The sequence below is a fragment of the Strigops habroptila genome, chromosome 4 (assembly GCF_004027225.2).
Source record: "Strigops habroptila isolate Jane chromosome 4, bStrHab1.2.pri, whole genome shotgun sequence".
NCBI classification, from domain to species: Eukaryota; Metazoa; Chordata; class Aves; order Psittaciformes; family Psittacidae; genus Strigops; species Strigops habroptila.
The window spans coordinates 42,656,481-42,684,281 of record NC_046358.1 but is presented as its reverse complement, the minus strand read 5'-3'; the positions used below and the strand labels follow the sequence as shown (position 1 = coordinate 42,684,281).

Sequence of the window (27,801 nt, the reverse complement as noted above, 5' to 3'; positions counted from 1 at the left end):
CTGCTAAGTTCTCTCTCTGGCAGAGAGAGTTTGCTATGCTAAACGTGAAGGTACTCAAGCAGCAGGAAATTGAGGGGGAAGAAATCTTCTAGCGTGGGCTGCTGTGTGGGAATTTGTACTTGTTCCAGCTAAATATCTCCACCAGCAGTGCTGATGAACAGCTTGCAAGTAACCAGGCTCTGCAGTCTGCAGCACATGAAAACCCCTGACGTAGGCTTCTCTAAACCTCCCTAAATCTACTAGGGTACACACAGCTCCACTGCAAAACTTCTCTCCATGTTCAAGGATGAGACCTGAGATTTGCCCCACAGGAAATCTGAAGTGTTTCTGAACACAGCAGAAATCAGATGATTCCTACAACATTATTTTGGACTCACAAGACCTAGAACTAGTCACAGAAAGTCTCAATCCTGAGTTACAGTTACCAGTGCTTGCCAATAGCAACACATCTCATGCCCACATTATTTAATTTTACTTTCACTTTAATCAATCTAGCTACAGGTAGGAATTGTATTGAAGTCAGCAGTTTAATCTCCTTCAGACAACCATGCTTTAACCTGTTTAAATGCTGTGAATCTTCCCTTTAGGACGTGTACTCCTCCCTCTCTCCAAAAGCACTAGAAATTAGTAATTCTGTTTAGCAAATAAGAGGTGATCACTGCCACCAAAGACAGAATAGATTTTGGTCCTACCTGGTTTGAATGTTCATTAGGTTCCAACAAAATTCTTGAAGATGTTGTTTAACAAAAATTGATGGACATTTAAGAAAATCACAATAATCAGCATATTCAAAAAAGGATTAGAGCAAGGTAAATGTATAGTGATAGTTATTTAGTATCTTTTCCAAATCTCCAACTGCTTGTGGCTTTGGTTATTTCATGAGGAAAAAAAAAAAAGTATCTTTGCATGTATCATCTTGATGGATTTTTTTTCATAAAATCAGAAAAAGATTGTCAGAAAAGAGCCAACCTCCCTTTTAGCTGGCCAAATACTACCTCCAAACATACCAAATATATGCATCTGGATGATCTCTGCTGTTTAACTCCCCTATTTCAACATACCCTAACCAGAACCACACTGATTAATCAAGTAGCATGAAGCACAGCAGACCACTAGCTGACCAAAACCTGAAAGCAGCACATGAACAGCATGACTCCGGCAGAGCACAGGGAATAGAATTTAATGAAATGCAGAAGACGAAGTCTTAAAAAACAAAAGACAAACCAACCAACCAAAAATGCCGCCAAAACAAACCAAAAAAACCCAACAACAACCCATACTGCAACAAAAAATCCAAAGCCAAACCAAGAAGTTAACTACTTTAAGGATTCAACAGTTCAGTATTTTTACTGCTAACAAACAAGGTGTATCCAAATTTCCCAGCGTGACTTGCAAAATACCTTGGTAGATATTTACTTAGTTTCTTCAGGGGTAACTTTTGACTTCCTGGTGCAAATCTAGCATCATTCATATTTTCGAACAATTAAACTAATACAAACGCTTTTAGATGCACAGATTATGTTGATTGAAAAGTTGTCCTTACAGATACTAAAAGAAAGCTATGTTGCACAGGTAAGTGAAATAATGTTATCTAAAGCTTTACAAATATTACTCTGTTGGGTCACCAAAGTGAGACTAAAATCAAAGTTGGAGAAAAAGGATCAAAAAAGATTTTCTCCATAGAAAATCTCACAAAGACCAAGAAAAGGAAGAAAAACCCTGCATGTGAAAAGTGTTTCTTAAGAGTGCCTGCAATAGGCGATCTCAGAAGAGACTGATCTGATCAAATTACTGATTCAAATTTCAAACAGTAAAATCAGAACAATTCATTTCACATATCTTCGATTCAATTTATTGTAGGAATTTTTCTCTTTACTTTGCTGAAAATGTTGTTAAACCTTGGGGAAGGGCGGCAGCGGATTATGCTGTTACTTTTACTACATTTTAAGCAAATATTTTTCTACAGATGTGTCCTGACAAATTAAAATCAGCATTAAATAACATTTAATGCTGATAGTGCATATTAGTGCTTATATTAATGGTGAATAGCTACAGACAAGATATTAACCCAGTATATCAAATACAGGCCAAATACACAGAAATCTGCACCTTTGAGAAAAACTCTGTATCTGAAGATCCAAGCTGGAAAAGACTTTCTATGCAGTAACTTCAAAAACCTTGCAGGAAGAAAGCCTAAACAGTTTTCTAAGAAGGTTAATTTTCATGGGGATTATAAACCCCATAAAGTCTAAAAATCTTACTGAGCACTGATATTCGCCCATTACAACAATTACAAGTTAAATGGGCTTCCTCTGAAAAAGTTCTGGAATTCTATAGGATCTCAAGCAATGCCACTATCACAGCTGACCTGTCAAGGAACAGAATGTTTCATTAAGGCAAAGAACAGAAGCTATGCACCATGGTAAGCTTCTGTTTGAGAATGAAATGCCAAATTTAAACAATTACCTTAAATACAGTTTCACTGGGGCTGCAAGTGGAGAGCTGTGAAAGTTGTGAATAGTGAAAGCTTGCAAGCTTTGCTGCTTTTGATCAGTTGACTGGTAAATTCACTGGGAAATGGGATAACTTCCATGTGGATTTTTACTGACATTGATGTCATCCTATAAAGAATAGTATGTTTGGGTTTGGTTTTTTTTGTTGTTTTTGTTTGTTTGTTTGATACCTTTCAGGCATTTCTACCAGTAGGTAAAATCCTGTATTTCCTACATCTCTTCATTACCACAAGCTGAAATATCCACCCAAATTCTACTCAAAATCAGCATTTTCTTCCTGTAAGAAATATTCAGAAAGAGGAAGCATTCCATATAGGATAAAAAGACAGTGATGACTATAAAGAGTTACATTTAATATGAAAAAAATTCTATTTTGAATGAAAGCCTGTGGTGGGTAGACCCTGGTTGGCAGGTATGCCCTCACCCAGCTGCTTGCTTACTCCCACCCCATGGGATGATGGAAGAGAATCAGAAGGGCATAAGCAAGAAAACTCAAAGGTTGAAATAGAAACAGCCTAATAAATGAAGGGGGGTGAGGGGGTAATGGGATACAGGGACAAGGACAACTCACAACAAAACAATGGATGGAATGATGGAAAATGATGGAAATGATGGAAAAGCAGTCATTCACCACTAGCTACTCAATGCCCAGCCAGTCCCTGGGTAGACCACAGTTGCTGAGCAGCATCTACCTTGGGAAAAGGTAGCTTCCCCCTTAGTTCTTACTACTGAGCATGCTGTTACATGGCATAGAGTACCTCCCTGGTCAATTTGGGTCAGCTTCCCTGGTTGTGTCCCCTCCCAGCCTACTTGCTGGGGGCAGGCAGAATGAAAAACTGAGAAGGACTTGACACTGTGTAAGCACTGCTCACCTAAAACACTGGAGAATTATCAACACAGCTTTGGTCACAAAAAATACAGCACTATACTGGCTGCTATGAAGAAAATGAGCTCCATCCCAGCCGAAACCTAATTAAACCAAAGCTTAATTCACCTTTTCCCTGTCAAGGCAATCCAAAGGGCTTCCACATCTCCAGATGAAATTTTTTTTTTATTGCTTTGTTTCAAATGCAATTCACTGAAGTATTGACATTTCTTTTAGCCTGAGCGAGAGAATCAGGTAGCCAACACACCCTGAAGATAAAACACAGGATTTCTCTAATCAAAGGTACTGCTTACAGTCACTGTGTCAATACTATTGATTTTGCTTCTGGTTAAGCAGTGTTAATTCTTATTGAGAAACATAACCTGCTATAATGGAGGCATGGAAGACTGTGTGTCAACAGATTGACACTTCCAAATCAGGTAGGTGATTTTGAAAAGTTCGTGTTTGCCTCAAACTCAATCCGTGTATTTCAAAAAGACCGTTTCAGTAGCATAGTCAAAATCACCAACGGGTCAAGGTCAGAATGGAGTCTGTCAAGAGCAATGGTTTGAACACATCAAATGAAAAACGCTGTGTCTGGCCTGAGACTGACCAGCTGTGCAAGAGCAACTGCCCTTAGGGAGAACATGGTCTGGTAACCAGGAAGCTATACATCTAAGGGCAATCTTTTAGCAACAACACAGTCACCCAGGACCGATATGACCGCTCTTATGTCTGAATGTTTTCTCTGCTAATTGTGTACATTTTTCCCATCTGTTTTGATCAGCTCCTACAAATAATAAAAATCGACTTTAGTGTAGCTTGTATCTCATTAGTCACTCTTCTAGAAAGCACTTTGCAAATGCCACTTCTTCCTCCACCACTCTCCAAACTACTTAACCACTGAAAAGAACACTTCAGAAAGAAGAAAGTGACCACAAGAAGCTCAAGTTCTTCTCTTGGCATTTGTTCAGATAGGAATTCAACTGCCTAGGAAGGGATTTTTTTTTTTTTTCAAAGAAAAAGGGGAAAGAGGAAGTTAAAAGTTTCCCTAGTCTGAAAGTTTGCTCTAAGCTGTCAAGGCTCAGGTGACTCCCACATATTAGCCAGATGCCGCAATCAAAATGCTAAATTTTGTTAAGAGAACAAAATATGTTGCAAAAAACCCAAACCAAACCCAACCAAAACCCAAAACCCCAACAATGAAAACATCAATTTTTGATTACTGCAACACTGGAGACATGAAGACAAATCTTTTCCTCCGCTAAAATTGTCACAGAAACTGTTTGCAACAGCTGCATATGGAATGACCCACCAGAACCACCACAATAGTAATAAAGGACAAAAAGTAATAACAGCAATAAGTTAACACTAGGCTTTAACTCAGGAAGGTTAGGTATTTAAAAATCAAAATATTTAGACTGATGGAAATTCCAGCTGATGGTGGCACTTAATACTTCCATAAGCTTCCTCACTTTACTGAGCGTATTTGTTGTGTTAAAATCATTACCAGAAAGTTACAGTTCCTAAACTACCATTAGTCCAAGGCTTTCCATCACTACTGTAACTGAACAGCTGATCATAAAGGTTGACAGGATGATTATGTTCTTCCCCTTCTTCTATATCCCATTCACCTCCCTGCCAAGTGACTGTTACACATCCTTTCACATGTATTGATATGCCGAGGGCCTCATTCATGAGCTCTTTTGAATAAAAGAGGAAACTGCTGCTAAAAAGTACCAAACAGATAAAAGTTTTCTTACCTCTCAAATAGCTACGAGAGCCTTATTAAACAGCTCAAGTTAGTAAGTAGATTACAGAAACAGTATTTCTGTGACTATAATCCCGTAAGATAATTCCCTCTTACCACTTAACGAATTCCTGTATCACATGAATAGAATGTTCTCTAGATAATTTCAGTATTTAAATTATCAGCCAGAAAGGATGACTAAGTGATCTGAAAGACAGAACATACATAGCAAGTAGTATCTTTTCTGGATTTATTAATTCAATTATAATTTTGAAATACTTGAACCTGAACTTAAATCTGAACATCAATTTCTCTATTTATCTTTCAAGGATAATGTACTTCCCAACTTAAATTTGAACCTTAAAATCTAGAAGTCTCCTAGCTCAGCCTGAACAGGAGGATTTCCATGGACTTCTGCCTTCTTTGAAAGTGAACGAAACACTTCTGTAGGTCTTTTCATCTAAATCTGGAAAGTTTATAACCTTCAAAAGAAGCATTAATTACTGAAGTCTGGTGACTGTTGTGTTGTAAGTGGAATATATTCTGCATTTAATGCATGATTGGTAAAAGCTAAATTAACAGTCACTGAACTCTCAAGTCACAGATCAATCTTTCACCTTCATAAAAATCTGATTCTCCCCAGGAAAATAACACAGGTTTCAGAGTAAGAACTGATCTCAAATTAAGACTCATTACACTAGTTTCCCCTGTGGGGTAGGCAATTTCTTCCAACACAAATGAGTCTTTTAATACCCATTAATGCAAACAGTGGCCAAGAACAGCTGTGAAGAGAAAAATACAGGCAAATATTGCATATTATTTTGAAGCAGAAACACTTGTAGACTAATAATCCATCTTATCTGTTATTTTGTCCAAAGAACACAAGACAAAGAAATAATGCGAAAAAAACCCTCATGTATTATAAGCATTCTTTAAACCTCTATAAGCTTCTTAAAATATGACCCCATATTTTTTCAGTCTTCCTGATTTGCAACATTTGAAATGAAGCCTATAACATGAATTCTAGTAATTTAGAATATTTTATACTGTAACACCATGTTCTAATATAATCCTAGTTTGTTACTTCATTGCTTTTGATTGTTATTTACATCTGCATACCATTTCTTTTTACGTATCTGTAATCTTGTATTTTTCAGTCCAAAAAACCAGCCAAGTTTAACACATCTCAGTTGTCGTATGAGGAAACAGCATATTTTATTCCTGCTACTAGTCAAGTAATATCTATACCTTCTATACCATCTAAACAGATGCTTCCAATTTATTTCTAAGAATAACAAAAAAATTCCTTATAAACCTTAACATTATACTTCTTATTAAAAGCTCCTACTGATTATCAAGAATGCAGGAGGTGAAATGATAATACTAATTGTTTAGCTGCAAAACCCTCATCAGCAAACAACAAAACAAGTAAGCTTTATTGACAACTGAAATCAGTTTCTTCCTCTGCTCTCACTGGCCATTTCAGCTCTTTAGATTTGCTAGGTACACTACACTTTTGCACCATCATCAGCAGGAATCATGCAGAACAATCACGGTAGCCAGGTGCTCACTAAATAACTTTGAGACAAAGTTCACAGTGAATGAAGAGGAGTTGCTATGGTTCCTGGAAGGAGATAAGGGAAGTCTGAAAGATACTACTGACTTAACTCAGCACGAGTGGAAGGACACGCTGCTAAAACCCTGCCCAGGTCAGAAGAGCAATGACTTTCCTAACTGCAAGCTTAAGTCAACACTTGAGAGAATTTAACCTCCATACTTTCCCGGGCAAATCCAAAACCAGCTTTAAAGCAGCATTTCAGCACTAGCCCTTTAGAAGGGGAAGGAGGGAAGGAGGAAACAGAAGACAGAACATTGTTTATATAGGGGTGCGAACAGAGGGTATGCACTGGTAAGCAGAAACAGCAACAAGCCAAGGTTCTCATTTTATATTTTTGTCAAATGTAAATAAAAGCAAAGAGGGAAAGAAATAATTTGATGTTGTATTTTGTTAGTAGTCTGGTGATGGAGAATGGAAAATATTACATAGATCCATCAACTATATTATTTTAGTGAAGAAAAATTTCTAACAGAATGAAGAGATGAGACAAATGTCTTCACAGAATTTGTTTGTAGCTCAGTAGCAGCACAGGACCTACTATGACTAGCCAGTATATTTGGTCTTTCAGTAGCTTGGATCAACTTCTAACCTTTGATAATGGGAAAGTGATTTTAGGGATTGTCATTTCAGATTTGATTCCACCCCTGGGAATCAAAATAGTGGTGTCTATACCAAGCCTCCGACCAGATGAAAGATGCCAGACACCCCAAAACTAGCTTCTTCTAAGCCAAAGAATAACAGGGACTGACATTCTATTCAAATGGGGACACTGGATATATATAATTAAGCTAGCATGGAATGGCTGTTAAAATCAGGGGTGGAATGCAGAATTAGAATGAGCATTTTATCCAACAGCATTGCCAGCAGACTTCTTTGTTTGAACAGTTATGTACACAGAATTGAAACAGAGCAGAGAGACGAACACACGGCGAAAACATTGTTCAGCAATAAAATAATTAATATTTCTCAGTTGTAGATTTAATTTTGCTGGACACAAAATTAACTATGTATTAACACATAAAGAAGCAATTTTAGTTCTATTCCTTTATTCCTCTAATCAGCCTCCTGAATCTGGAAGTTCTACTCCAGGTGTCCTGGGTTCAGCTATAGCAGTCATTTTTCTCCTTCTTAGTAGCTGGTGCAGTGCTGTGTTTTTTAACTTTCAGCCTGGGAACAATGCTGATAACACCAATGTTTTTAGTTGTTGCTAAGTAATGTTTATTCCAACCAAGGACTTTCTCAGTCTCATGCTTTGCCAGGGAGGAGGGGAAGCCGGGAGGAAGCAGAGACAGGACACCTGACCCAAACTAGCCAAAGGGGTATTCCATACCACAGCACGTCATGCCCAGTATATAAACCGGGGAGAGTTACCCGGAAGGCCCAGATCACTGCTCGGGTCGGGCTGGATAGCGGTGGGCGGGTGGTGAGCAATTGTATCCTCTCCCCTTGTTATTTCACTAATCATTATTATCACTGGTGGTAGCAGTAGTGGTTTTGTATTATACCTTAGTTGCGGGACTGCTCTTATCTCAACCCGTGGGAGTTACATTCTTCCGATTCTCCTCCCCATCCCTCCGGGAGCAGGGGGAGGAAGGGGGGGGAGTGAGCGAGCGGCCGTGTGGTTCTGAGTTACCGGCTGGGCTCAAACCACGACAGTTCTTTTTGGCGCCCAACGTGGGGCACGAAAGGTTGAGATAACGACAGATCTGACCAGAGTGTGTTTAATCATATTTGTGATAAGCATTCATTGTTACTACTCGTCACAATGGTGATTATTTGGCTCTCAGACTTGTTGCGCTTGATCTCAGAGTTTCAGCTTGTTGTACCTTACTTACAGCCACTATTTGCTGTCTTAGTGTTTATCGGCTGGGGGGCCTGGGCTAAGGTTCTTGTTTCACTGTACTTCATGGTAATGACTTGTAATACAATAGACTCATTGATCATGAAACTGGTCTGGTTTGTGCTTCCAGCGTGGCCATCACCTCTATACATTGGGAGGTATATAATGAAATATTTTAGCAATTGCATATCTTTTTTTTTCTCCTCGGGGGGTAAACTTACGAAGGAAGCATTCTCTTTCACCCCCCGTTCCCCCACCAGCCTATTTGCAACAGCAGTTGAGAGTTCTGAAGGTTTTAGATGGCCTTTGAATACCCTTGAAACCTGCCTGCTGATTGTGCTGGGGATCAGCATGTTGGCAAACATACGGAGTGTGTTTTACCCACGGCCATCCCGTCGTAGGAACATCCTATTTCGTTTAATCTCAAAAATTCAGCAGTATCAGGTTCGAATCTGGTCTAGGATTAGACGACGATATAGGAGGACCACCAGGAGATTTTCCCTGAGGCTGGACAGTTATGAGTGGCAGGGTGTGTGGCATAGTATGGGCAAGTATCTAGGCCAGTGGGCCCCTCCAGTGCTTTGGAACTTCACCACTGAACAAGTGCAACATCCAGAAAAACTAGTAAAACACTTAAACGAGGTGTGCTGTCGTCCTGGTTATAGCAGAGAGGGACAAATCATGGCAACGTGCTGGGGCTTGGCCTATGCCTACAGAGCCCTGCTCAACACTATCCAGCACCTTCAAAGGGAAAAAAATGTCTCTGGATCTGATGGCAAAGCAACAGACAACGCAGCTATGCCAACTACAAGCACAGCAGCTACTCAGACCCTGACCACAACAGACAACACAGCTACTCCAAGTACAGCAGCTACATCAACCCCAGTGACAAGCACAACAGCTACTCAAACCCTGACCACAACAGACAACGCAACTACTCCAACTTCAAATACAGCAGTTACACCAACCCCAGTGACAAGCACAACAGCTACTCAAACCCCGACAGCAACAGACAATGTGGCTACTCCAAGCACCGCAGCCACACCAACCCCAGTGACAAGCACAGTAGCTACTCAAACCCCGATAGCAACAGACAATATAGCTACTCCAAGCACCGCAGCTACACCAACCCCAGTGACAAGCACAGTAGCTACTCAAACCCCGACAGCAACAGACAATACAGCTGTTGGTGTTACTCAACTCCCAAGCACAACAGCTGCACCAACCCCAGCAATAGACATTGCAACCACTCCAATCCTAGTGGCAGACACTGCAGCCACTCCAACCACAGTGACAAACACTGCAGCTAAACCAAATGGCCCGTTTGTGACAATGTCTGTTGCCCCTGTAAGCAAAAGCCGACGAGAGGCACAAAGAGCAACCCGCGAAGTGAAGAAAGATGAAGACCCAATGCCATTACTACATGCAACAGCATCTGAACAAGAGTTACTACTACGTGGGTCAGAGGAAGAGGAAGAAGAAGAAGAGGTCACTTCTCGACCCCGGACCTCAACCGAACTGCGGAATATGCGAAAAGATTTCACCCGTCTTCCAGGGGAGCACATTGTCACCTGGTTGCTCCGGTGCTGGGACAATGGGGCCGACGGTCACGAACTAGAAGGTAGGGAAGCCAAGCAGCTGGGATCACTTGCTAAGGAAGGAGGAATTGACAAAGCGATTGCAAGAGAGAAGCGAGCCCTCAGTCTTTGGAGGCGGCTCCTCGCAGCTGTGAAGGAAAGGTTTCCCTACAAAGACGATATTACGAGTCGCTCAGCCAACTGGACCACAATAGAGAAAGGCATCCAGTCCCTGAGGGAATCAGCCATTATAGAGATGATCTATCGTAGGCCGGATGCCAGGAACACATCCGTAGATCCAGATGAAGTCGAATGTACACGACCCATGTGGCGGAAACTTACACGGAGTGCGCCATCATCATATGCCCACACATTGGCATCAATGACCTGGAATGACGGAGTATCACCAACAGTGGATTACCTGATTCGTCAACTCCGAGAGTTCGAAGACAATCTCACCCCTTCCATCATTTCAGCTGTGGAAAAACTGTCCCAGGAGTTCAAACAATTGAGAGACGATTTATCCGATCTATTCAGCTCCCCACGCGTACCAACCCATGTCTCAGCTATTAACAGAAGGCGCCCTACTGCTCGAGAAAGAAAATATAGGAGGTACACGCCATGGGCCACCCTATGGTTTTACCTGCGGGATCACGGAGAAGACATGAGAAAGTGGGATGGAAAACCTACCTCAGCTCTGGAGCAATGGGTGCGTGAACTGAAGAGGAGAACAATGGTCAAGGATGATCCTCCCAGGAAAGCTGCTGCCCCAGTCTCTGGCAAGCAGTTTCCCAGATGAAGTGAAAGAGCTGATTTTACTCCAGCTCCTGTGATAAGGAATACTAATCCCTTTCTACAAGACAGAAGTGGAGAATTTTGTGATCACTATTAGAGGGGCCCTGCCTCCAGCCAGGTGGAGGAGAGGGATAATCGGGTTTACTGGACTGTGTGGATCAGATGGCCTGGCACATCAGTCCCACAGAACTATAAGGCTCTAGTAGATACTGGTACACAGTGTACCCTGATGCCATCAAGGTATCAAGGAGTGAAACCCATTTATATTTCTGGAGTGACAGGAGGATCCCAAGCGTTAACTATGCTGGAAGCTGAAATCAGTCTGACTGGGAGGAAGTGGCAAAAGCACCCCATTGTGACTGGTCCAGGGGCTCCATGCATCCTTGGCATAGACTATCTCAGGAGAGGGTACTTCAAAGACCCAAAAGGGTATAGATGGGCTTTTGGTATCATTGCCTTGGAGAGAGAGGAAATTAAGCAGCTGTCCACCTTACCTGGTCTCTCAGAGGATCCTTCTGTTGTGGGGTTGCTGAAGGTCGAAGAACAACAAGTGCCAATTGCGACCACAACAGTGCACCGGCGGCAATATCGCACCAACCGAGACTCCTTGATTCCCATCCATAAGCTGATCCGCAGACTGGAGAGCCAAGGAGTGATCAGCAGGACCCGCTCACCCTTTAATAGCCCCATATGGCCAGTGCGAAAGTCTAATGGAGAGTGGAGACTAACAGTAGACTATTGTGGCCTGAACGAAGTCACACCACCATTGAGTGCTGCCGTACCAGACATGTTAGAACTTCAATATGAACTGGAGTCAAAGGCAGCCAAGTGGTATGCCACAACTGACATTGCCAATGCATTTTTCTCAATCCCTTTGGCAGCAGAATGCAGGCCACAGTTTGCTTTCACTTGGAGGGGCGTCCAGTACACTTGGAACCGACTGCCCCAGGGGTGGAAACACAGCCCTACCATCTGCCATGGATTGATCCAGACTGCACTGGAACAGGGGCAAGCTCCAGAACACCTGCAATACATTGATGACATCATCGTGTGGGGTGATACAGCGGAAGAAGTTTTTGAGAAAGGGAGGAAGATAATCCAAATTCTGCTGAAGGCCGGTTTTGCCATAAAACAGAGTAAAGCCAAGGGACCTGTACAGGAGATTCAATTTTTGGGAATAAAATGGCAAGATGGACGCCACCAGATCCCCACAGACGTGATCAACAAGATAACAGCAATGTCTCCACCAACTAAACAAGAAAGAAACACAAGCTTTCTTAGGTGTTGTGGGGTTCTGGAGAATGCACATCCCAAATTACAGTCTGATTGTAAGCCCTCTCTACCACGTGACCCAGAAGAAGAATGATTTCAAATGGGGCCCTGAGCAACAACAAGCGTTTGAACAAATTAAACGAGAAATAGTTCATGCAGTAGCCCTTGGACCAGTCCGGGCCGGGCCAGATGTGAAAAATGTGCTCTATACTGCAGCTGGGGAGAATGGTCCTACCTGGAGCCTCTGGCAGAAAGCTCCAGGGGAGGCTCGAGGTCAACCCCTTGGCTTTTGGAGTTGGGGATATAAAGGATCCGAGGCCAGCTATACTCCCACTGAAAAAGAGATACTGGCAGCCTATGGAGGGGTTCGAGCTGCCTCAGAAGTGATCGGAACTGAAGCGCAGCTTCTCCTGGCACCCCGGTTGCCTGTGCTGGGCTGGACGTTCAAAGGCAGGGTCTCCTCTACACATCATGCAACTGATGCTACATGGAGTAAGTGGGCCGCACTAATTACACAACGAGCTCGAATAGGAAATCCCAGTCGTCCAGGAATTCTAGAAGTCATCATGGACTGGTCAGAGGGCAAAGATTTTGGGATGTCACCAGAAGAGGAGGTGATGCGTGCTGAAGAGGCCCCACCATATAATGAACTGTCAGAGAGTGAAAAGCAATATGCCTTGTTTGCTGATGGGTCCTGCCGTATTGTGGGAAAGCATCGGAGATGGAAGGCACCTGTGTGGAGTCCCCTGCAACAAGTTGCAGAAACTGCTGAAGGAGAGGGTGAATCGAGTCAGCTTGCAGAGGTGAAAGCCATCCAGCTGGCTTTGGACATTGCTGAACGAGAAAAATGGCCAGTACTTTATCTCTATACTGACTCATGGATGGTGGCAAATGCCCTGTGGGGGTGGTTGCAGCAATGGAAGCAGAGCAACTGGCAACGCAAAAGTAAACCCATCTGGGCTGCTGCATTGTGGCAAGATATCGCTGCTCGGGTGCAGAACCTGGTGGTGAAGGTATGCCACGTAGATGCTCATGTACCCAAGAGTCGGGCCACTGAGGAACACCAGAATAACCAGCAAGTGGATAAAGCTGCTAAGATTAAAGTGGCTCAGATGGACTTGGATTGGCAACATAAAGGTGAATTATTTTTAGCCCAGTGGGCCCATGACACCTCAGGCCATCAAGGCAGAGATGCAACATATAGATGGGCTCGTGATCGAGGGGTGGACTTAACGATGGACACTATTGCCCAGGTTATTCACTAATGTGAAACATGTGCTGCAATTAAGGAAGCCAAGCGGTTAAAGCCTCTCTGGTATGGAGGACGATGGCTGAAGTACAAGTATGGGGAGGCCTGGCAGATTGACTATATCACACTCCCACTGACCCGTCAAGGCAAGCGCTATGTGCTTACCATGGTGGAAGCAAGCACCAGATGGCTGGAAACATACGCTGTGTCCCACGCCACTGCCCGGAACACTATCCTGGGCCTTGAGAAACAAGTCTTGTGGCGACACGGCACCCCAGAGAGAACTGAGTCAGACAATGGGACTCATTTCCGGAACAATCTCATAGAGACTTGGGCCAAAGAGCATGGCATTGAGTGGGTATATCACATCCCCTACCATGCACCAGCCTCTGGGAAAATCGAATGGTACAATGGGCTGTTAAAAACTACACTGAGAGCAATGGGTGGTGGGACTTTCAAACACTGGGATACACATTTACCAAAAGCCACCTGGTTGGTCAACACTAGGGGATCTGCCAACAGGGCTGGCCCAGCCCAATCAGAACTTTTACGTACTGTAGAGGGGGATAAAGTTCCTGTGGTGCACATAAAGAATTTGTTGGGGAAGACAGTCTGGGTTATTCCTGCTTCAGGTAAAGGCAAACCCACAAACCCACTTGTGGGGTTGCTTTTGCTCAGGGACCTGGATATACTTGGTGGGTAATGCGGGAAGATGGGGAAGTCCGATGTGTACCTCAAGGGGATTTGATTTTGGGGGAAAACAGCCAATGAACTCAATTGTACGCTGTTGCCTGCTCTATAACACTTTTATAGCCCACCAGCTAGATATCTTCAGGTCACCAGCAACTGACCCTGACTTCCCTCCGATAATCACCTCAACAAAGAATGAATTTTGAGGAAACCAGACGAGCTCAGCAGTGACCAGACAAGTTTAGTGGTATCATCAGCAGGCAACAACCCAACACTACATACCGTCCCTCCTGCCCTGAAAGACTACTACAAGAGATGGAGCCTGACATCATGGACTGGATGAGTTCAGCAATTTTACAGGGATTGGTCCATGGACTAGGGAACGATATCTTTCTCTGTGTGTGGGTGTGGGTGTATATATATGTGTATATATGGGACAGGGGTGATGGTGTGCTGAGAGATGTGGGATCTGAGCATGACGTGAATGGTGCGGAATAAGGGGTGGATACTGTCCTGGGTTCAGCTATAGCAGTCATTTCTCTCCTTCTTAGTAGCTGGTGCAGTGCTGTGTTTTTTAACTTTCAGCCTGGGAACAATGCTGATAACACTGATGTTTTTAGTTGTTGCTAAGTAATGTTTATTCCAACCAAGGACTTTCTCAGTCTCATGCTTTGCCAGGGAGGAGGGGAAGCCGGGAGGAAGCAGAGACAGGACACCTGACCCAAACTAGCCAAAGGGGTATTCCATACCATGGCATGTCATGCCCAGTATATAAACCAGGGAGAGTTACCCGGAAGGCCCAGATCACTGCTCGGGTCGGGCTGGGTATCGGTCGGCGGGTGGTGAGCAATTGTATCCTCTCCCCTTGCTATTTCACTAATCATTATTATCACTGGTGGTAGCAGTAGTGGTTTTGTATTATACCTTAGTTGCGGGACTGCTCTTATCTCAACCCGTGGGAGTTACATTCTTCCGATTCTCCTCCCCATCCCTCCGGGAGCGGGGGGAGGAAGGGGGGGGAGTGAGCGAGCGGCTGTGTGGTTCTGAGTTACTGGCTGGGCTCAAACCACGACACCAGGTGACCTGGAAAGGGTTATGTGTTATTACCATGTTGAACAAAGGGTCATCTCCCAACAGCCCAACTGCTGAATAACTTTTTTTATCCTCCTTCCCCTCAATTCCCACAAGGTCTGGAGGTAGAGAATGTAGTTTAACTGGTGTCATCTGCCTCATCTTCACATAGATTTACCATGGACTTTTCAAGATTTAAATACTATTTTCCCATTCAATTTTTGGAAGCACTGAACCCGCGAAGGTCAGCCATATTCAAAGGTAGTTTGAACTGTGAGAATGTAAGTCAGAGGAAAAACAATCCTGACTTTTTCTTCCATTGTAGTGGCATATTCCAATTTCTGTGTTTTCAAATGCAGGATTACAAAAAGGAAAACAAACAAATCTCATGAAACACAAATTAATAATAACAAAATCTGCAGCCTATATACTGTCGATATTACAAATTAAAATGCAGATATCAAATTGACATTGCATCTGAACAATCAGAACAAAAAATCAAATGTTAGCAAATAAGACTATACAAACAAGGCCATCTACGCATTCTTACCTCTACATGGGAACTGCAAAAGATGGAGATGCTAAAATCTTTCAGATGAGAAATGACCTATGCTATCAAAATAGAGAGAGCCATTGCTGTGAGATCACACAGTGGGGAGATATATACACACTGAACTGTTCCTATCTGTGTCAAGAGAAGTACAGAAGACTGAAAATGTCACCACTAGCAAATGCCTACTAGTTACGAAGGACTACACTGTACTAAATATAGAATGATTTCTGGAATGGAAATAATACTGGACAAGAAGTACAACATTACTGTACATCTGAATGAAGTATCAGTAATGTCATTGTCTTACGACTCTGAACAGAACTGTTTAAGAAAAATGTGGCATATAGAATTTTTACCCAGAACACCAAGGAGTGGTACGTGAGACAGACCAAGTCTTAAACTTTCTGACTGGAAGTGGAAAGAAGCAAAATTCAAAGAGATAACAAAAGGATACTCTGAAACAAAAAAGAAAAGTATCAATTCATAAAGCACGAGGTGGTTCTGAGCAACGCATTTCAAGTGAACTAGTGGCTGTGTGGTTTACAAACAAGGTGAGGTCAAATGGTTGGAGTGCTGTAATTATTTAAGCATTATTTAATGCTTCATTTGAGTTTTCTTTTTTCAAGAAGCCTATAAATTTACACAAAATTCATTCTCAAGGACTTAAGAGGCTCATAAATATTAAGAAATGGATTTGGATTCACACAAAAGTGTGTCCATAGAGGTATTTTGAGTAGTTTATTTTCAGTTATTACTATTGATGCACTAGCATTCATTTTCCAAACTGGGAAAAATAGCTTCACTAAATGAAGTAACCTAAAGACCTTAAGAAGAAATGTGAGAAATACTGGGTAGCAGGAACAGAAAAGGGGGGACTTAAATTTTTGAAACAGCTGGGCATTCAGGTGGTGCAGTTTTCCCTTTTAAGGATTTAATTTGGCCATCATCCTCCCTGTCTCCACCCCCCCAAAAAAAAAAAAAAAAAAAGAATGTGAAGCAATTCTGTCTACCATTTCAAATAGATCTGAAGTCATTATGAACATGGACATCACCTTTTGATGTCAGACTACAGACAGATCAAAAGAAGTTTTATTAAAGGGGAAGAAACTTTGGCTGGTCTTACATGGTTACACACAAAGGTGATCAGAAGACAGCTTTCACTGATTAATGAAGAGCATGATCAAAATAGAACTAGCATCCAGCTCATTTTAAGCAAGTACTGATGAGCCCCAATATGCTTTTAAAATACATATACAAAACCAAACATGTTTTATGTGTTAACCAAACATATATGTTATTTATCTATACATAAATACATCTGTATATGTATATTGAGTTTGTGTAAGTCAGACTTGTAGCTTCAAAAGCTATTGCAACCACTAATATAATGAAGCTATGCAAGGTGAAACAGTAAAAGATACATCAGTAAAACAAACCAGGGTCAAACTGGCAGCGAACAGCTTTGCCACAATAAGCATAAATTATATTCAAGATAAATTCTACCTCTGAGGTAAGAAGCACCTCAAGTAATCCTTGAGGCGGGCTTGCAGGACTGACAAACTGAATATGTAGTAACTCAGGCGTGCTAAAATCAATCGGTAAAGAAGAAAAATGTTAACTAACTTTTCTTCAGCTTACTTACCTGCAATTTTCTTCCAGGAAGCCCAGCAAAGGACCAGCTACCCACAGCGAGCATTTCAAAGATGTTGTAAACTTCTTAGAAATGTCATCATTAGTTCATGAGTCTGGGCAGTTGCACCTCGTCTGAAATGCAGTAACTTTACAGCTAGAGGATGTGATCTTTTGTGTTCACTGTAATGCAACACGGGACCCACACAAGCTTTTCCTTGTCATAGGTAGCACTGTGACCCTGTGCTTTCTCCTGGAATCAGACTCATGGCAGGACTGATGTGCAGAAACTGACTTCTCTATCAACATTATTTTTACAAGCTGTTCACTTTCATCCACGAAAGCACTTTTTCAAGCAGAATGCACCAAAACAGTGCAATAACTTGCAAGCCACAATAAACGATACAATCATTTTAAAAGCAATTTCCTAGGCAAATATTTACCAAGGTACAGACACACAGTGAAACAAAATACACATAAGCATACGGCTCAAAGGTGCTGGAATGCACTACAGACACTGCAGCAATTCAGTAGGACTGCACTATAAACCAACTGTATTTTATTTATAGAGAAGTGAACAGAACTGCCACAGGGGATCAGACCAGTGGTCTGTCTAGCTGTATGCATTACCACCTTCCCAAAGGGATATAATACGGCAAACTGGATTAACCACGCAATGAATTCATCCCTAAAGCCTCAATAATTATGAGTTTGCTTGATGATTAGAAGAACAAGAGAATAATGGATTACTTCCAAGCTTTGTTTATATTAAAAAATTATGATTATATTTATATCTTTAGATAGCTAATCTTTTCAATGTTTTTACATAGGCAGCACATTAAAGCAAGGATTTTTATAAGCTAAGTGGCTTTTTGTTTTCTTCTACATTTGATCTTTTTGTGGTTTTCGTGCTAATCAGTCTTCAAGTAAAAATAAAAATGAGATATTACCTATAATTTTTCAGACAACTACATTCACACACTTTGATTTCTTCTAGGGTTCAACATCACCACATAGTTTTGATGTTGTCACCCCTTCCTTTCTCCAAAGTACAGTACTGAAGTTTAAAGTGTAGTCAAAATTACAGAAATCAGAAATTATTAATTAAAGTCTGAAAAACATATAGCACAAAAATAAAGAGCCAAATTGAGAGGTCACAAATGCCCTTCAGAAAAACCTATCTTCTCTATTTCAAATGTACTTCCCCTGGCATTGATGCTGGGACAGAATGTCACAGGATTGGGGGTGTGTGTGTGGTGGTGGTGTCAAATTTATTTGCTCAGAATTAATTTAGAAGTGAAATTCTCCAAGAACAGTACATTAAATTACACATTTTTTCAACGGCTATCAGGTAAGACCTGAAACCAACAAGTACCAGGTATCTGACAGGAGGGAGGGGAGCAAGCGTCTTCCCATCCTAATTCCTAACAGCAAGTTTTGTTCATCTCCTTTATTCAGTCATTAATCTTGCACAGTATGGTAAACACCACTATATGCTCACCAGGTCTCAAATGGGGTAAGCTGAGTCAGTAGTATATGAAAAAAAGAAGTACTCATTACCATTCTTACACTGGCAATATATACTTGGAGGAGAAAGAGAATGATCCATTAATAACTCTTGCCAGCTGTCCTAGAAAAAAGGTTACAGAGGCAAAGATGTCCATACTTTGTGCTTCTAAGAATATTTTAATTCATTCAGCAGAACTAAATCAGCTGAAAAAAGAAAAAAACAAAGCAAACAAACAAACAAAAGAAACCCCAACAAAATAAAAACCCAGCAAGGGAAAAAAAAAAACCCCAAACCAAAACACAAACAAACCCCACAGCAGAAGAAAAAAAAAACCAAACAAACCAAATCCAAACCAAACCCAAATGACTGTTACAACCAAAGCATGTAGGTGAGACAAAGCTTAAAACAAAACCAGTCAAGCAAAAAAATTATCTGGCAAGATCATCATCTTCCTTCAACCTGAGGTCTTGTTCCTTTCCAAGGATTATGCACTTCTAATATATATCTAAAGGTGGCAGCAACTGTTTATTTTTATAGGCCCAGAACTAAACTTCTAAGAGCTGCAAATGCTGTATCCGAGGGTTCTATCCAGAAATAAGAGTCAAATTTGTCTTCAGTATCAGCCTAATGTTATGTCAAGAATTTGTTTTTTACACGGCTGATGTAAAAGCAATAGCAATACAAACTTGGCCAATGAATAACAATTAACATAACACAAAGAGACTGCAAATTAGACCAGTTCCATTATCAGAAACCATATGTTAGAAAGATACAAAAGCGGAAAATATTTCCTACCTCTGTCAGAAAACCCTCTATCCCCAAATGCCTACCCTTCCTCTCCAAAATAACATTGAGAATGAATGTAAGCTATGGAGAGGTCTCTTCTAAACAACAAACTTGAAATATTTAGTACAAGATCTTAGTAATGCGAGCAATCTTGTTAGTCTTCCTAAATTTGAATTTGTTATTTGTTCCCAGAATTAGCACCCATACCTTTAATCAGTTCTCATTTCCACTGTAACTACTAATCATAGAATGGTTAGGGTTGGAAAGGACCTTAAGATCACCTGTCATTAATCAAGTTACAGAAGACAGTCTAGCCTGTATTACTCAACTATATCCTTACATGATACTCAAATGAAAATAAAGCAAAAAATGGTTCTGAAGAACAACATTACAGAGCTCTGGCCTGTAAGGGGAAGTGGGTGTGTGGGGAGGAGGCAGAAGGAGGAAGGCAATGAAGAGGTTCTGTAGTTCCACAGGGACACCCAATGTTTACTTATGGCTAAGCTCCCAAGCTCTTCCTGCAGAAACAGGAGCAGCATGAATTTCACTTTCTTCCCTTCTACCCTTTAGAAAGGAATAAGGCTCAATAAGATAAGTAAGCTTGTAAACAAGCCCTTCAAGTTCTTTCATCTTCATTCCACTGGGAGGAAGTGTTCTTTGGTGTAATTTTTGTTTTGTTTTTGAACATATGTATTAGCTACAAGATACACATTATGCATACGATGTGCTTATCTGTATCATTACATACATAAGCATGTGGGTGCATGCATATATATATTCTAATACTTAAAAAGCATTTGTTGGGTATTAGAAGTTAAACTGACTAACCATCCCAAAAGTATTTCTGTTCACGTCCTCCAGAAAGTTCCTAAGAATATCACTTCAAACATAAATGCTACATTGGAGGAGGGGATGAAGTGATATGCTTCATCTGAAATCTGACTGCACTAAGGTTTCAGAAGGATTTGAATATCCTGCTTTGGCTAATGAGCAAAATACACCTACAAAACAATAAAGAAAATGCCACCAAGTTGCAAATTCTGAACTGAATTTAATTAATTTCAAGCTATATAATCAGGTTCTTTGGGTTGCTTGACTACAGCTGGACCTTACTTTGTACAGTCAGGATGAATTTGAGATTGACAACGTATTTCACTGTATTTTCCATAAAAACTCTGATACTGCAGATCTCTGACTAAACGGGTTTTGACACACACTGGCCTATCCCTGGGCTTCAAAATACTACTAACAGAACTGCAGGTATCTCCCCAGTGTCTGAGCCTGCCAACTACCAACTCGCAGAATACCTTCTGAAGCCAATGAATGGTGCTCCTTTTGGTCAATTAATTACTACATTTGCCTCAAATGGAGTAATAACCTAAATCAGTGACTGAATTAAATTCACAGTATTACATGTTACCAAGGAGACCTGCCTTTAATTGGGGTCTACAAGAAATCTGGAGAGGAACTTTTTACAAGGGCGTGTGGTTACATGACAAGGGGGAATGGCTTTAAACTGAAAGAGGGTAGATTTATATTAGATATTAGGAAGAAATTTGTTACTGTGAGGGTGGTGAGACACTGGAACAGGTTGCATAAGAAGCTGTGGCTGCCTCATCCCTGGAAGTGTTCAAGGCCAGGTTGGACGGGGCTTGGAACAACCTGGTCTAGTGGAAGGTGTCCATGCCCATGGCAGTGGGGTTGGAACAATATGGTCTTTAAGGTCTCTTCCAACCCAAACCATTCTGTGATTATACGATATTTCAAAGCTGCTATGACATTTATTTATTTTTGATCAATAACTGGAAGAAACATGGCTCCAATAGATACACTTAAATATAAAGTAATGCAAAAGCTTGTGAAGATGATAAAAGGATTAGTGAAACATATCCCCATGTATATTAGAACATTAGGAAAATTGCTAAACAGAAAAATTCCTTTTCTCCATAACTCAAAAAAAAAAAAAAAAAGGTTTGAAAAGCTAATTTAATCTATTTTTTCATAATTAATTATCTGTATTTTCAAAAAATACCAGCATGGGCATGAGAACAATACTTTTGGAACTGAGGAAGAATTTATCTGTATGCATGAACACACCAAAAAAGCTTATAATTATAGTATAAATACAGAACGTCCATAGAAAACTTAGTGTTGCATTAAGAATACCAATCTGAATATTGAAAGGAACAGCAGACGTTAAAATACTTAAGATGCAATAGTCTGTTTAAAGACAATTTCCAATAAAAGGAGTGCATTGCCTTTTATAATTATTGATACTGGTTATTTATTAATTAGGGCTTTTTTTTTTTTTTGTAGACTTTACACTGCTTGAGGCTGACACACAAAGTCACTGGAATTTAGGGTTAGCTATTACTTGGTTTAAAGTTATTATGGTTTCTGCCAAATTTAAACTTACCCACAGGATGCCTATAACCAAGTGTGAGAAAAAAGTCAGCAGTGTAAAGAACAGCAGAAGCACTGTACCTATGAGGAGATTTATTATTTCCTTGCCCTATACCACATCGGTAGTCTTTACTGTGTGTGTACACACACAGACTCCGTCTATGCAGTCAGAATGACAGGCAAGGAATATGGAATGGTCACCATCTGGTCTCAGGCAGTGGCTGAATAAACCCAATTCAGCTACAAAGTTATAAAAGACAGAATGTGGGTAAGCTTCATGGGACATGGTTGGGTCTAGTGTGTGTTAAAAAAATCAAAGTAGAAGTAAAACAGAAGTCTATGAACCTAAATAGCATCACACCCCACACACACACACTGTGATGACACTTGTTTGGGATAAATGTTGATATTTGGGTCATTTGAATCAGGAACTCAATTTTAGAAAGGTCAATCTTACATGAGAGTAAAACTTTCAGAGGCTGAAATGTCTGGTGGTTTATTAATACTGACTTATTGGCAGGAAGGATGGGAGTGAGCATCATGAGCAAACAGATGACAAACAAAGGCTTGATATGAGAGTTCTTCCATATGAAATGGAAAAATAGCAGAGGATATCTTCTCCCACCAGTGCAGAAACTGCTCCTCCCTTCTTCCCACCACACCAAAAATAAAACAAAGGAAATCCTATTTAATGTGGAAGGGGAAAAAACGAGAGAGGACGTTTACAATAAATTTCGTGCCTTTTTTCTTAGTTTGAGAAGAGTAAAATAAAAGGATGATTGACAGAACAGTTCTGACTTATGACCACAAAGCTACTGGCAACCTGAGTGTCAGTAGTTAAAGTGTAAACTGGAGATAATTTTCCCCCTTCCTCAAGTTTACCTTTGGTGTTTTAGAGGAAAGGGATGCAAGACAAATTAACAGCCAGAAAAAAGAATATGTTAAGGTGGCAGCACAAAATACATTGCTGGTAATTGCATACAGGAATATATTCTAGATTTATAAGAGAGGAGAATTACTAGAAAGAACTGAATAAGGCTCTCCATATTTACAACTGAACTATACTGTGAGGAGAAACAACAACTAAACAAGGCCCCAGGTCAGCTTACACTTCTTTCTACAGTTTGGAGACTCACTGAGAAAAATAATTTTTTATTTCAGCTGTGAAGAACACAGGAGGTATAAGAATTTTAAAAAATATTCTGGTTTAGAGCAGACAAAAAGGAGACTTTTCAGAGATTTCAATCTAAGGGAACAACTAAACCAGTTTATTTTCCTAAAGAATACTTTGTGAAATATGTGAAAATACTCCTCGAATAACAGTTTTTGTTGCTTGGTAAGTGGATGGTGAATACCAATTTCACATATTGACCACACTTTTTTTACCTAACCAGATGTTTTTTAGCCTAATCCCAGAAATTCACCTTGAGATATGTGACTTATGAAACTTAACAGAACTCTAAACAAGCTGATTTCTGTCAAGATCAAAGTAACTCCCCAAAACCCACTGGAAATTTAGAAAGAACCACTTTTTCACTAACTTGTGAGGAAATGGCAATGCAGAACAGGCTTTAGTAGGAAATATTTCAAGCCACCCAGAAATGCTTCTGAATGAACAAAAGTAGAGAGACAAATCAAAATCGAGGTTGCTAAAAAGGGAGGAGAATGACTTCTCACAAGGTGGGTAGGGAACGTTGCCTCTAGAATTGAAGACTAGGGAAGCAAACAGTGGAAGAGTCTGAAGTGGTACTTGATGAAGAAATGCTGAAGCCTAGAACTCTACTACTAAAAGTTAGCATATTCAGACCCATGACTTCAAGAAGCAATTAGGCTCATTTCAACACAGAATAACTCACGTGCAAATCATTTCATGTCCAACTGCACCAAGTACTCCAGCTTCAATTGACTTACCTCCCATAATTTTAGATTGGCAGTTGATAAATTCTGGCTTCTTGTCTGTAAGGTATCGCTGACAAGTGTGATGTAGAACCTGAAAGAATGTGCACTTTTCTGAAGCTGTGCTTGCTACCCATTGGTCAAAAGCATTTTCAAATAGTAGATCAAATTCTGGGGAATCCTAGAAGAAAGGGGAAAAAAAAAAAAAAAAATCACACACTATTATTTCAGTTTTATAAATAACTTGGGGAAAAAATAGAACTATTAATTTTAAAGAAGTATTATGTTGGAAAAGCAGAAAGGTCATGAAACTCAAGACTGTTGTGGGATTATTTTTCCTTCATATACTTTTGGATGCAAAAAGAACAGACAGGAAGGTTTTTTCTTGCAGGTATTTTTAATGAGGAATATTCAGCTATGAAAAAATACCTGAAAACAAAAATACTTCAGCCCAAACATTTAAAATTGGAATCTCATTATCATAAGAAATATGAGATTCTAACTATGTATCTACAGATACAGTTACTTGTATCTTCTCTATTATGCAAGAATTTGTGCCTTTGCACAAAATCTACTTTCACATTACATTTTAGAAGATATGGTTCTGCTCTTGATGCCAAACCAAAGAAGGAAAACAAACAGCAATTTAGTTTTGTTAGTTATTGTGTTTAACGTTATTATCATAAAGTGTTGCATGGGTCTCAGGATGACATGAACAAAAGAGCACTCCCAGAAGAAATCACAGCCCAGACCTATACCATGCAGCAACTAGTGAAATAAATGGATTTATGCAAGAAGTATTGCTATATATTTAGCAGTATTTGCTAAACATCATTTCGTAATCTAATCTAGTAAATGCTTTTTTTGAATCAATGACACTAGGAATTCACAGCAAGATAAGTTTAAAAGGAACATGTCTAAGTTTAAGAACCTGATACGCCTTTCAATCTGAGAGTATCTCAAATACCTCTTATTTACATAGCTGCACAGCAGATGCTGGGAAAGGGCCTAAACCTCAGATCCATTATCTATTTTTAATTGCTCTCATTTTCATTGTCCCTTTACCCAGAGAAAATATAATTCCACCCCCTGCATTTCACAGGGCAGTGGCCAAAGGGCTTCTTTTTTGTACAAAAGACTGTACTGGGTGGTAACAGAATTTGGTGCACCAATGTTAGGATGCTTAGGTGGCTGATCAGAGCATAGCTTTGAACAAACCAAGGGGTGTAGTCACAAACACTTTCTTGTACAATGAACACAGTTAAGTCACTTCATGATCACTTAGTATGGGCCACATTCCTAAATTCTAATTCTGCTGATTTACTACTGAAGATTTGCATTTATGAGCTTATTACATATTAGTACGATTTTGTCTTGAGAGGTCAAGGTGGGCTGTATATTCCACATTGAAAGAATAATTCGAGAACTGGGGGGAGAGGGGAGAGTGTTGTTTGTTTTAATTTTGGTGGTTTTTTTGTTTGATTTGGTCCAAATCAGCTTTCATGTGCCATTGGCAACTAAACCACACCACCACCCTTTGTAGAAAAAGATAAGAAATGCAGAAGGATCTGAGGACAGGACTATGCTAGAAAAAAATGCAAGATTCACAATATTTCACAAACTTGAACCTCAGTAACCTCTCCTGTCCTTGCTTTTACTTAATGCTCTATCTTACAACACAGCTGCATGCCAAAAGGGACCCCAAGAGGCTTATAGCTGAAGACAAGGCAAACAAGGCTCTTACTTTAATCCTTACAAAGAAGAGAGAGAGTAGGAAGAAAAGCAGGGAAAGGCAGGAAGAAAGAAAACCCATATGACTATAAGCTTTGGCCTCCTCCCACCTTTCCCATTTAAAAAAAAAAAAAAAAAAAATCAATTAAAAAACCCCCTCAATTTCACATATTCCATTGATTTATTTCTTTTTTGAGAATTTGGGCTTAAACCTGTATCCTATCTTTCCAGATGCCTTTTCAATAGTGAGAGAATGCCGGACTCACAAATCAGTTACAGAAGATATATATATATAAAAATATACATATATAAAAAAAAAATATATATTTTTTCTTTTTCTAGAACTGTTCAAACTCACCCGATTAGGGTCTATACCATTGACCTGGCGGAGCTGCTCGAGCATCCACTGCGTTCTCCTGACAAAAGATGTAGAGCCTTCAAATTGCTTCACCTTTGTAATAGATGCTTGAGCTGGTTTCTTGTTTGTCACTATACATATAAAGAAAAAGCAGGTAACTTAAATAGGCTTAATGTTTCAGGAACATGACGTTTCGTTCACTTTAACAGTAGCTGGTTGACTGGTGTATTTTCTATAATGTCCCACAAAGTAAATACATGTCACTGATTCTGAAAGGGCACAATAGAACACACACTCTTTTCTGGATAACATACTGAAAAGCACATTCCTCATTGTCAGAATTATGGTACGATGCCCAACAAGTATTATACTATTCAAAATCAGATATATTTTAGCCATTATCAGCTTAAGTTGACAATACCCTGTAAAAACGAGAACTAAAACAAAGGTCTTGCCATCTTTACAATCACCTTACTGTTCTTTTTTCTCCACATTGATTAGCTGAGGTTTCTCATACCCAGCCTCAATTAATTTCTTCTTGCAACGCAAGAAAGGAGAACGCACACACACACAAAAAGGTATATGTGTAGAAATCTCCACTCTTCATTGATATGGCTCTCCAAAAAGAGTATTATTGGAAAAGTCACTTCTCTCTGCTATTAAAACTAGCAGTTAAAGAAGGCTTTTAAAATAACCAAGACTTGAATAAGATTGCTTATTTTGTGCACCCCTTTACTCAATCAATCAGGAAAATGAACAGGTTTCCGACTCAGAAGATGCATGCTGCATGCACTTCTGCTCTCAGGGGTACAGTTATACAGTAAGAAATATTAGCGTTATACCTCATCATTCCGTAAAGTTAAAAAGTTAATAATGTGTCTCATTGTTCTCATTCATTATTTGTTCAAATAATGAAAATTTACAAATGCACATATCCCTGTCTGGATGTTAAAGGTACTTTGGAATAGATCAGCACAAATGCACATCAATATAAAAAGCTCTTTTCAGTATCTTAAGACTTACATATTTTCAGTTCGGTGTGTGTCTGTGCATGTGAAAGTCCAAGCATCTTTATGAGAGCTTAATTTGATAAACAAAAAAATAATTTCCAAGGAAATTTTAGTAGGTTAAAAAAGAAAAATCTGATATTAACATTCCACATGGCAGATAATTGTTTTTAAGAAGTTACACTGAAGTAGAAAGCATGAAGTAGAAAGTAGTTGGACTCAATATATTGAGCAGACTATTGATAAGAATGTAATAAAAGGATTGCCAGAAGTCTCTTCATCGGCAGTTGAAGCACTAAGAATCAAATCAGTGCGGTATGTGATTCAGAATCACATGTCAAATAGTACAGAACAGAGAAAATCAAAGTAGCATCAGAAAGGTAGCAGCAAAATTAAATCAAAAGAACTACTGAAATGCAAAGACTAGATATTACTAAGAAGTGAGATTAGTATTATACATTCTTTGATTGCTCAATGGCCTATGTACCCAAACCTAACACCACCAACAAAGTGGAGGTGACAGGCATCCTATCCATACTTACACAGTATATACATATAGGTTCTGGTTTTGCTGCAGATTTATATACCACTGTGTAGGAAACAAATTCAAAGTCACACAAGCAGATCACAAACTTATGTCCCTCCCTTCCCTAAATACAGCCTAATATTTGTCATGTCTTTTTTGTTA

At 40.1% G+C, this 27,801-nt stretch overlaps 1 protein-coding gene across 3 annotated transcripts in view; it reads right to left on the bottom strand.

Annotated features, from left to right (window-relative positions):
* The window catches only part of STXBP6 (syntaxin binding protein 6), a 114,728-nt gene that overhangs the window by 13,202 nt on the left and 73,725 nt on the right, over window positions 1-27,801 (bottom strand). For all 3 annotated transcript variants that reach the window (XM_030484075.1, XM_030484072.1, XM_030484073.1), the window contains 2 exons: window positions 26,107-26,237; window positions 24,033-24,198 (listed from right to left, as the gene is read on the bottom strand). In XM_030484075.1, coding sequence (XP_030339935.1) covers window positions 24,033-24,198; window positions 26,107-26,237 — 297 coding nt within the window. The remainder of the gene's footprint in view (window positions 1-24,032; window positions 24,199-26,106; window positions 26,238-27,801) is intronic.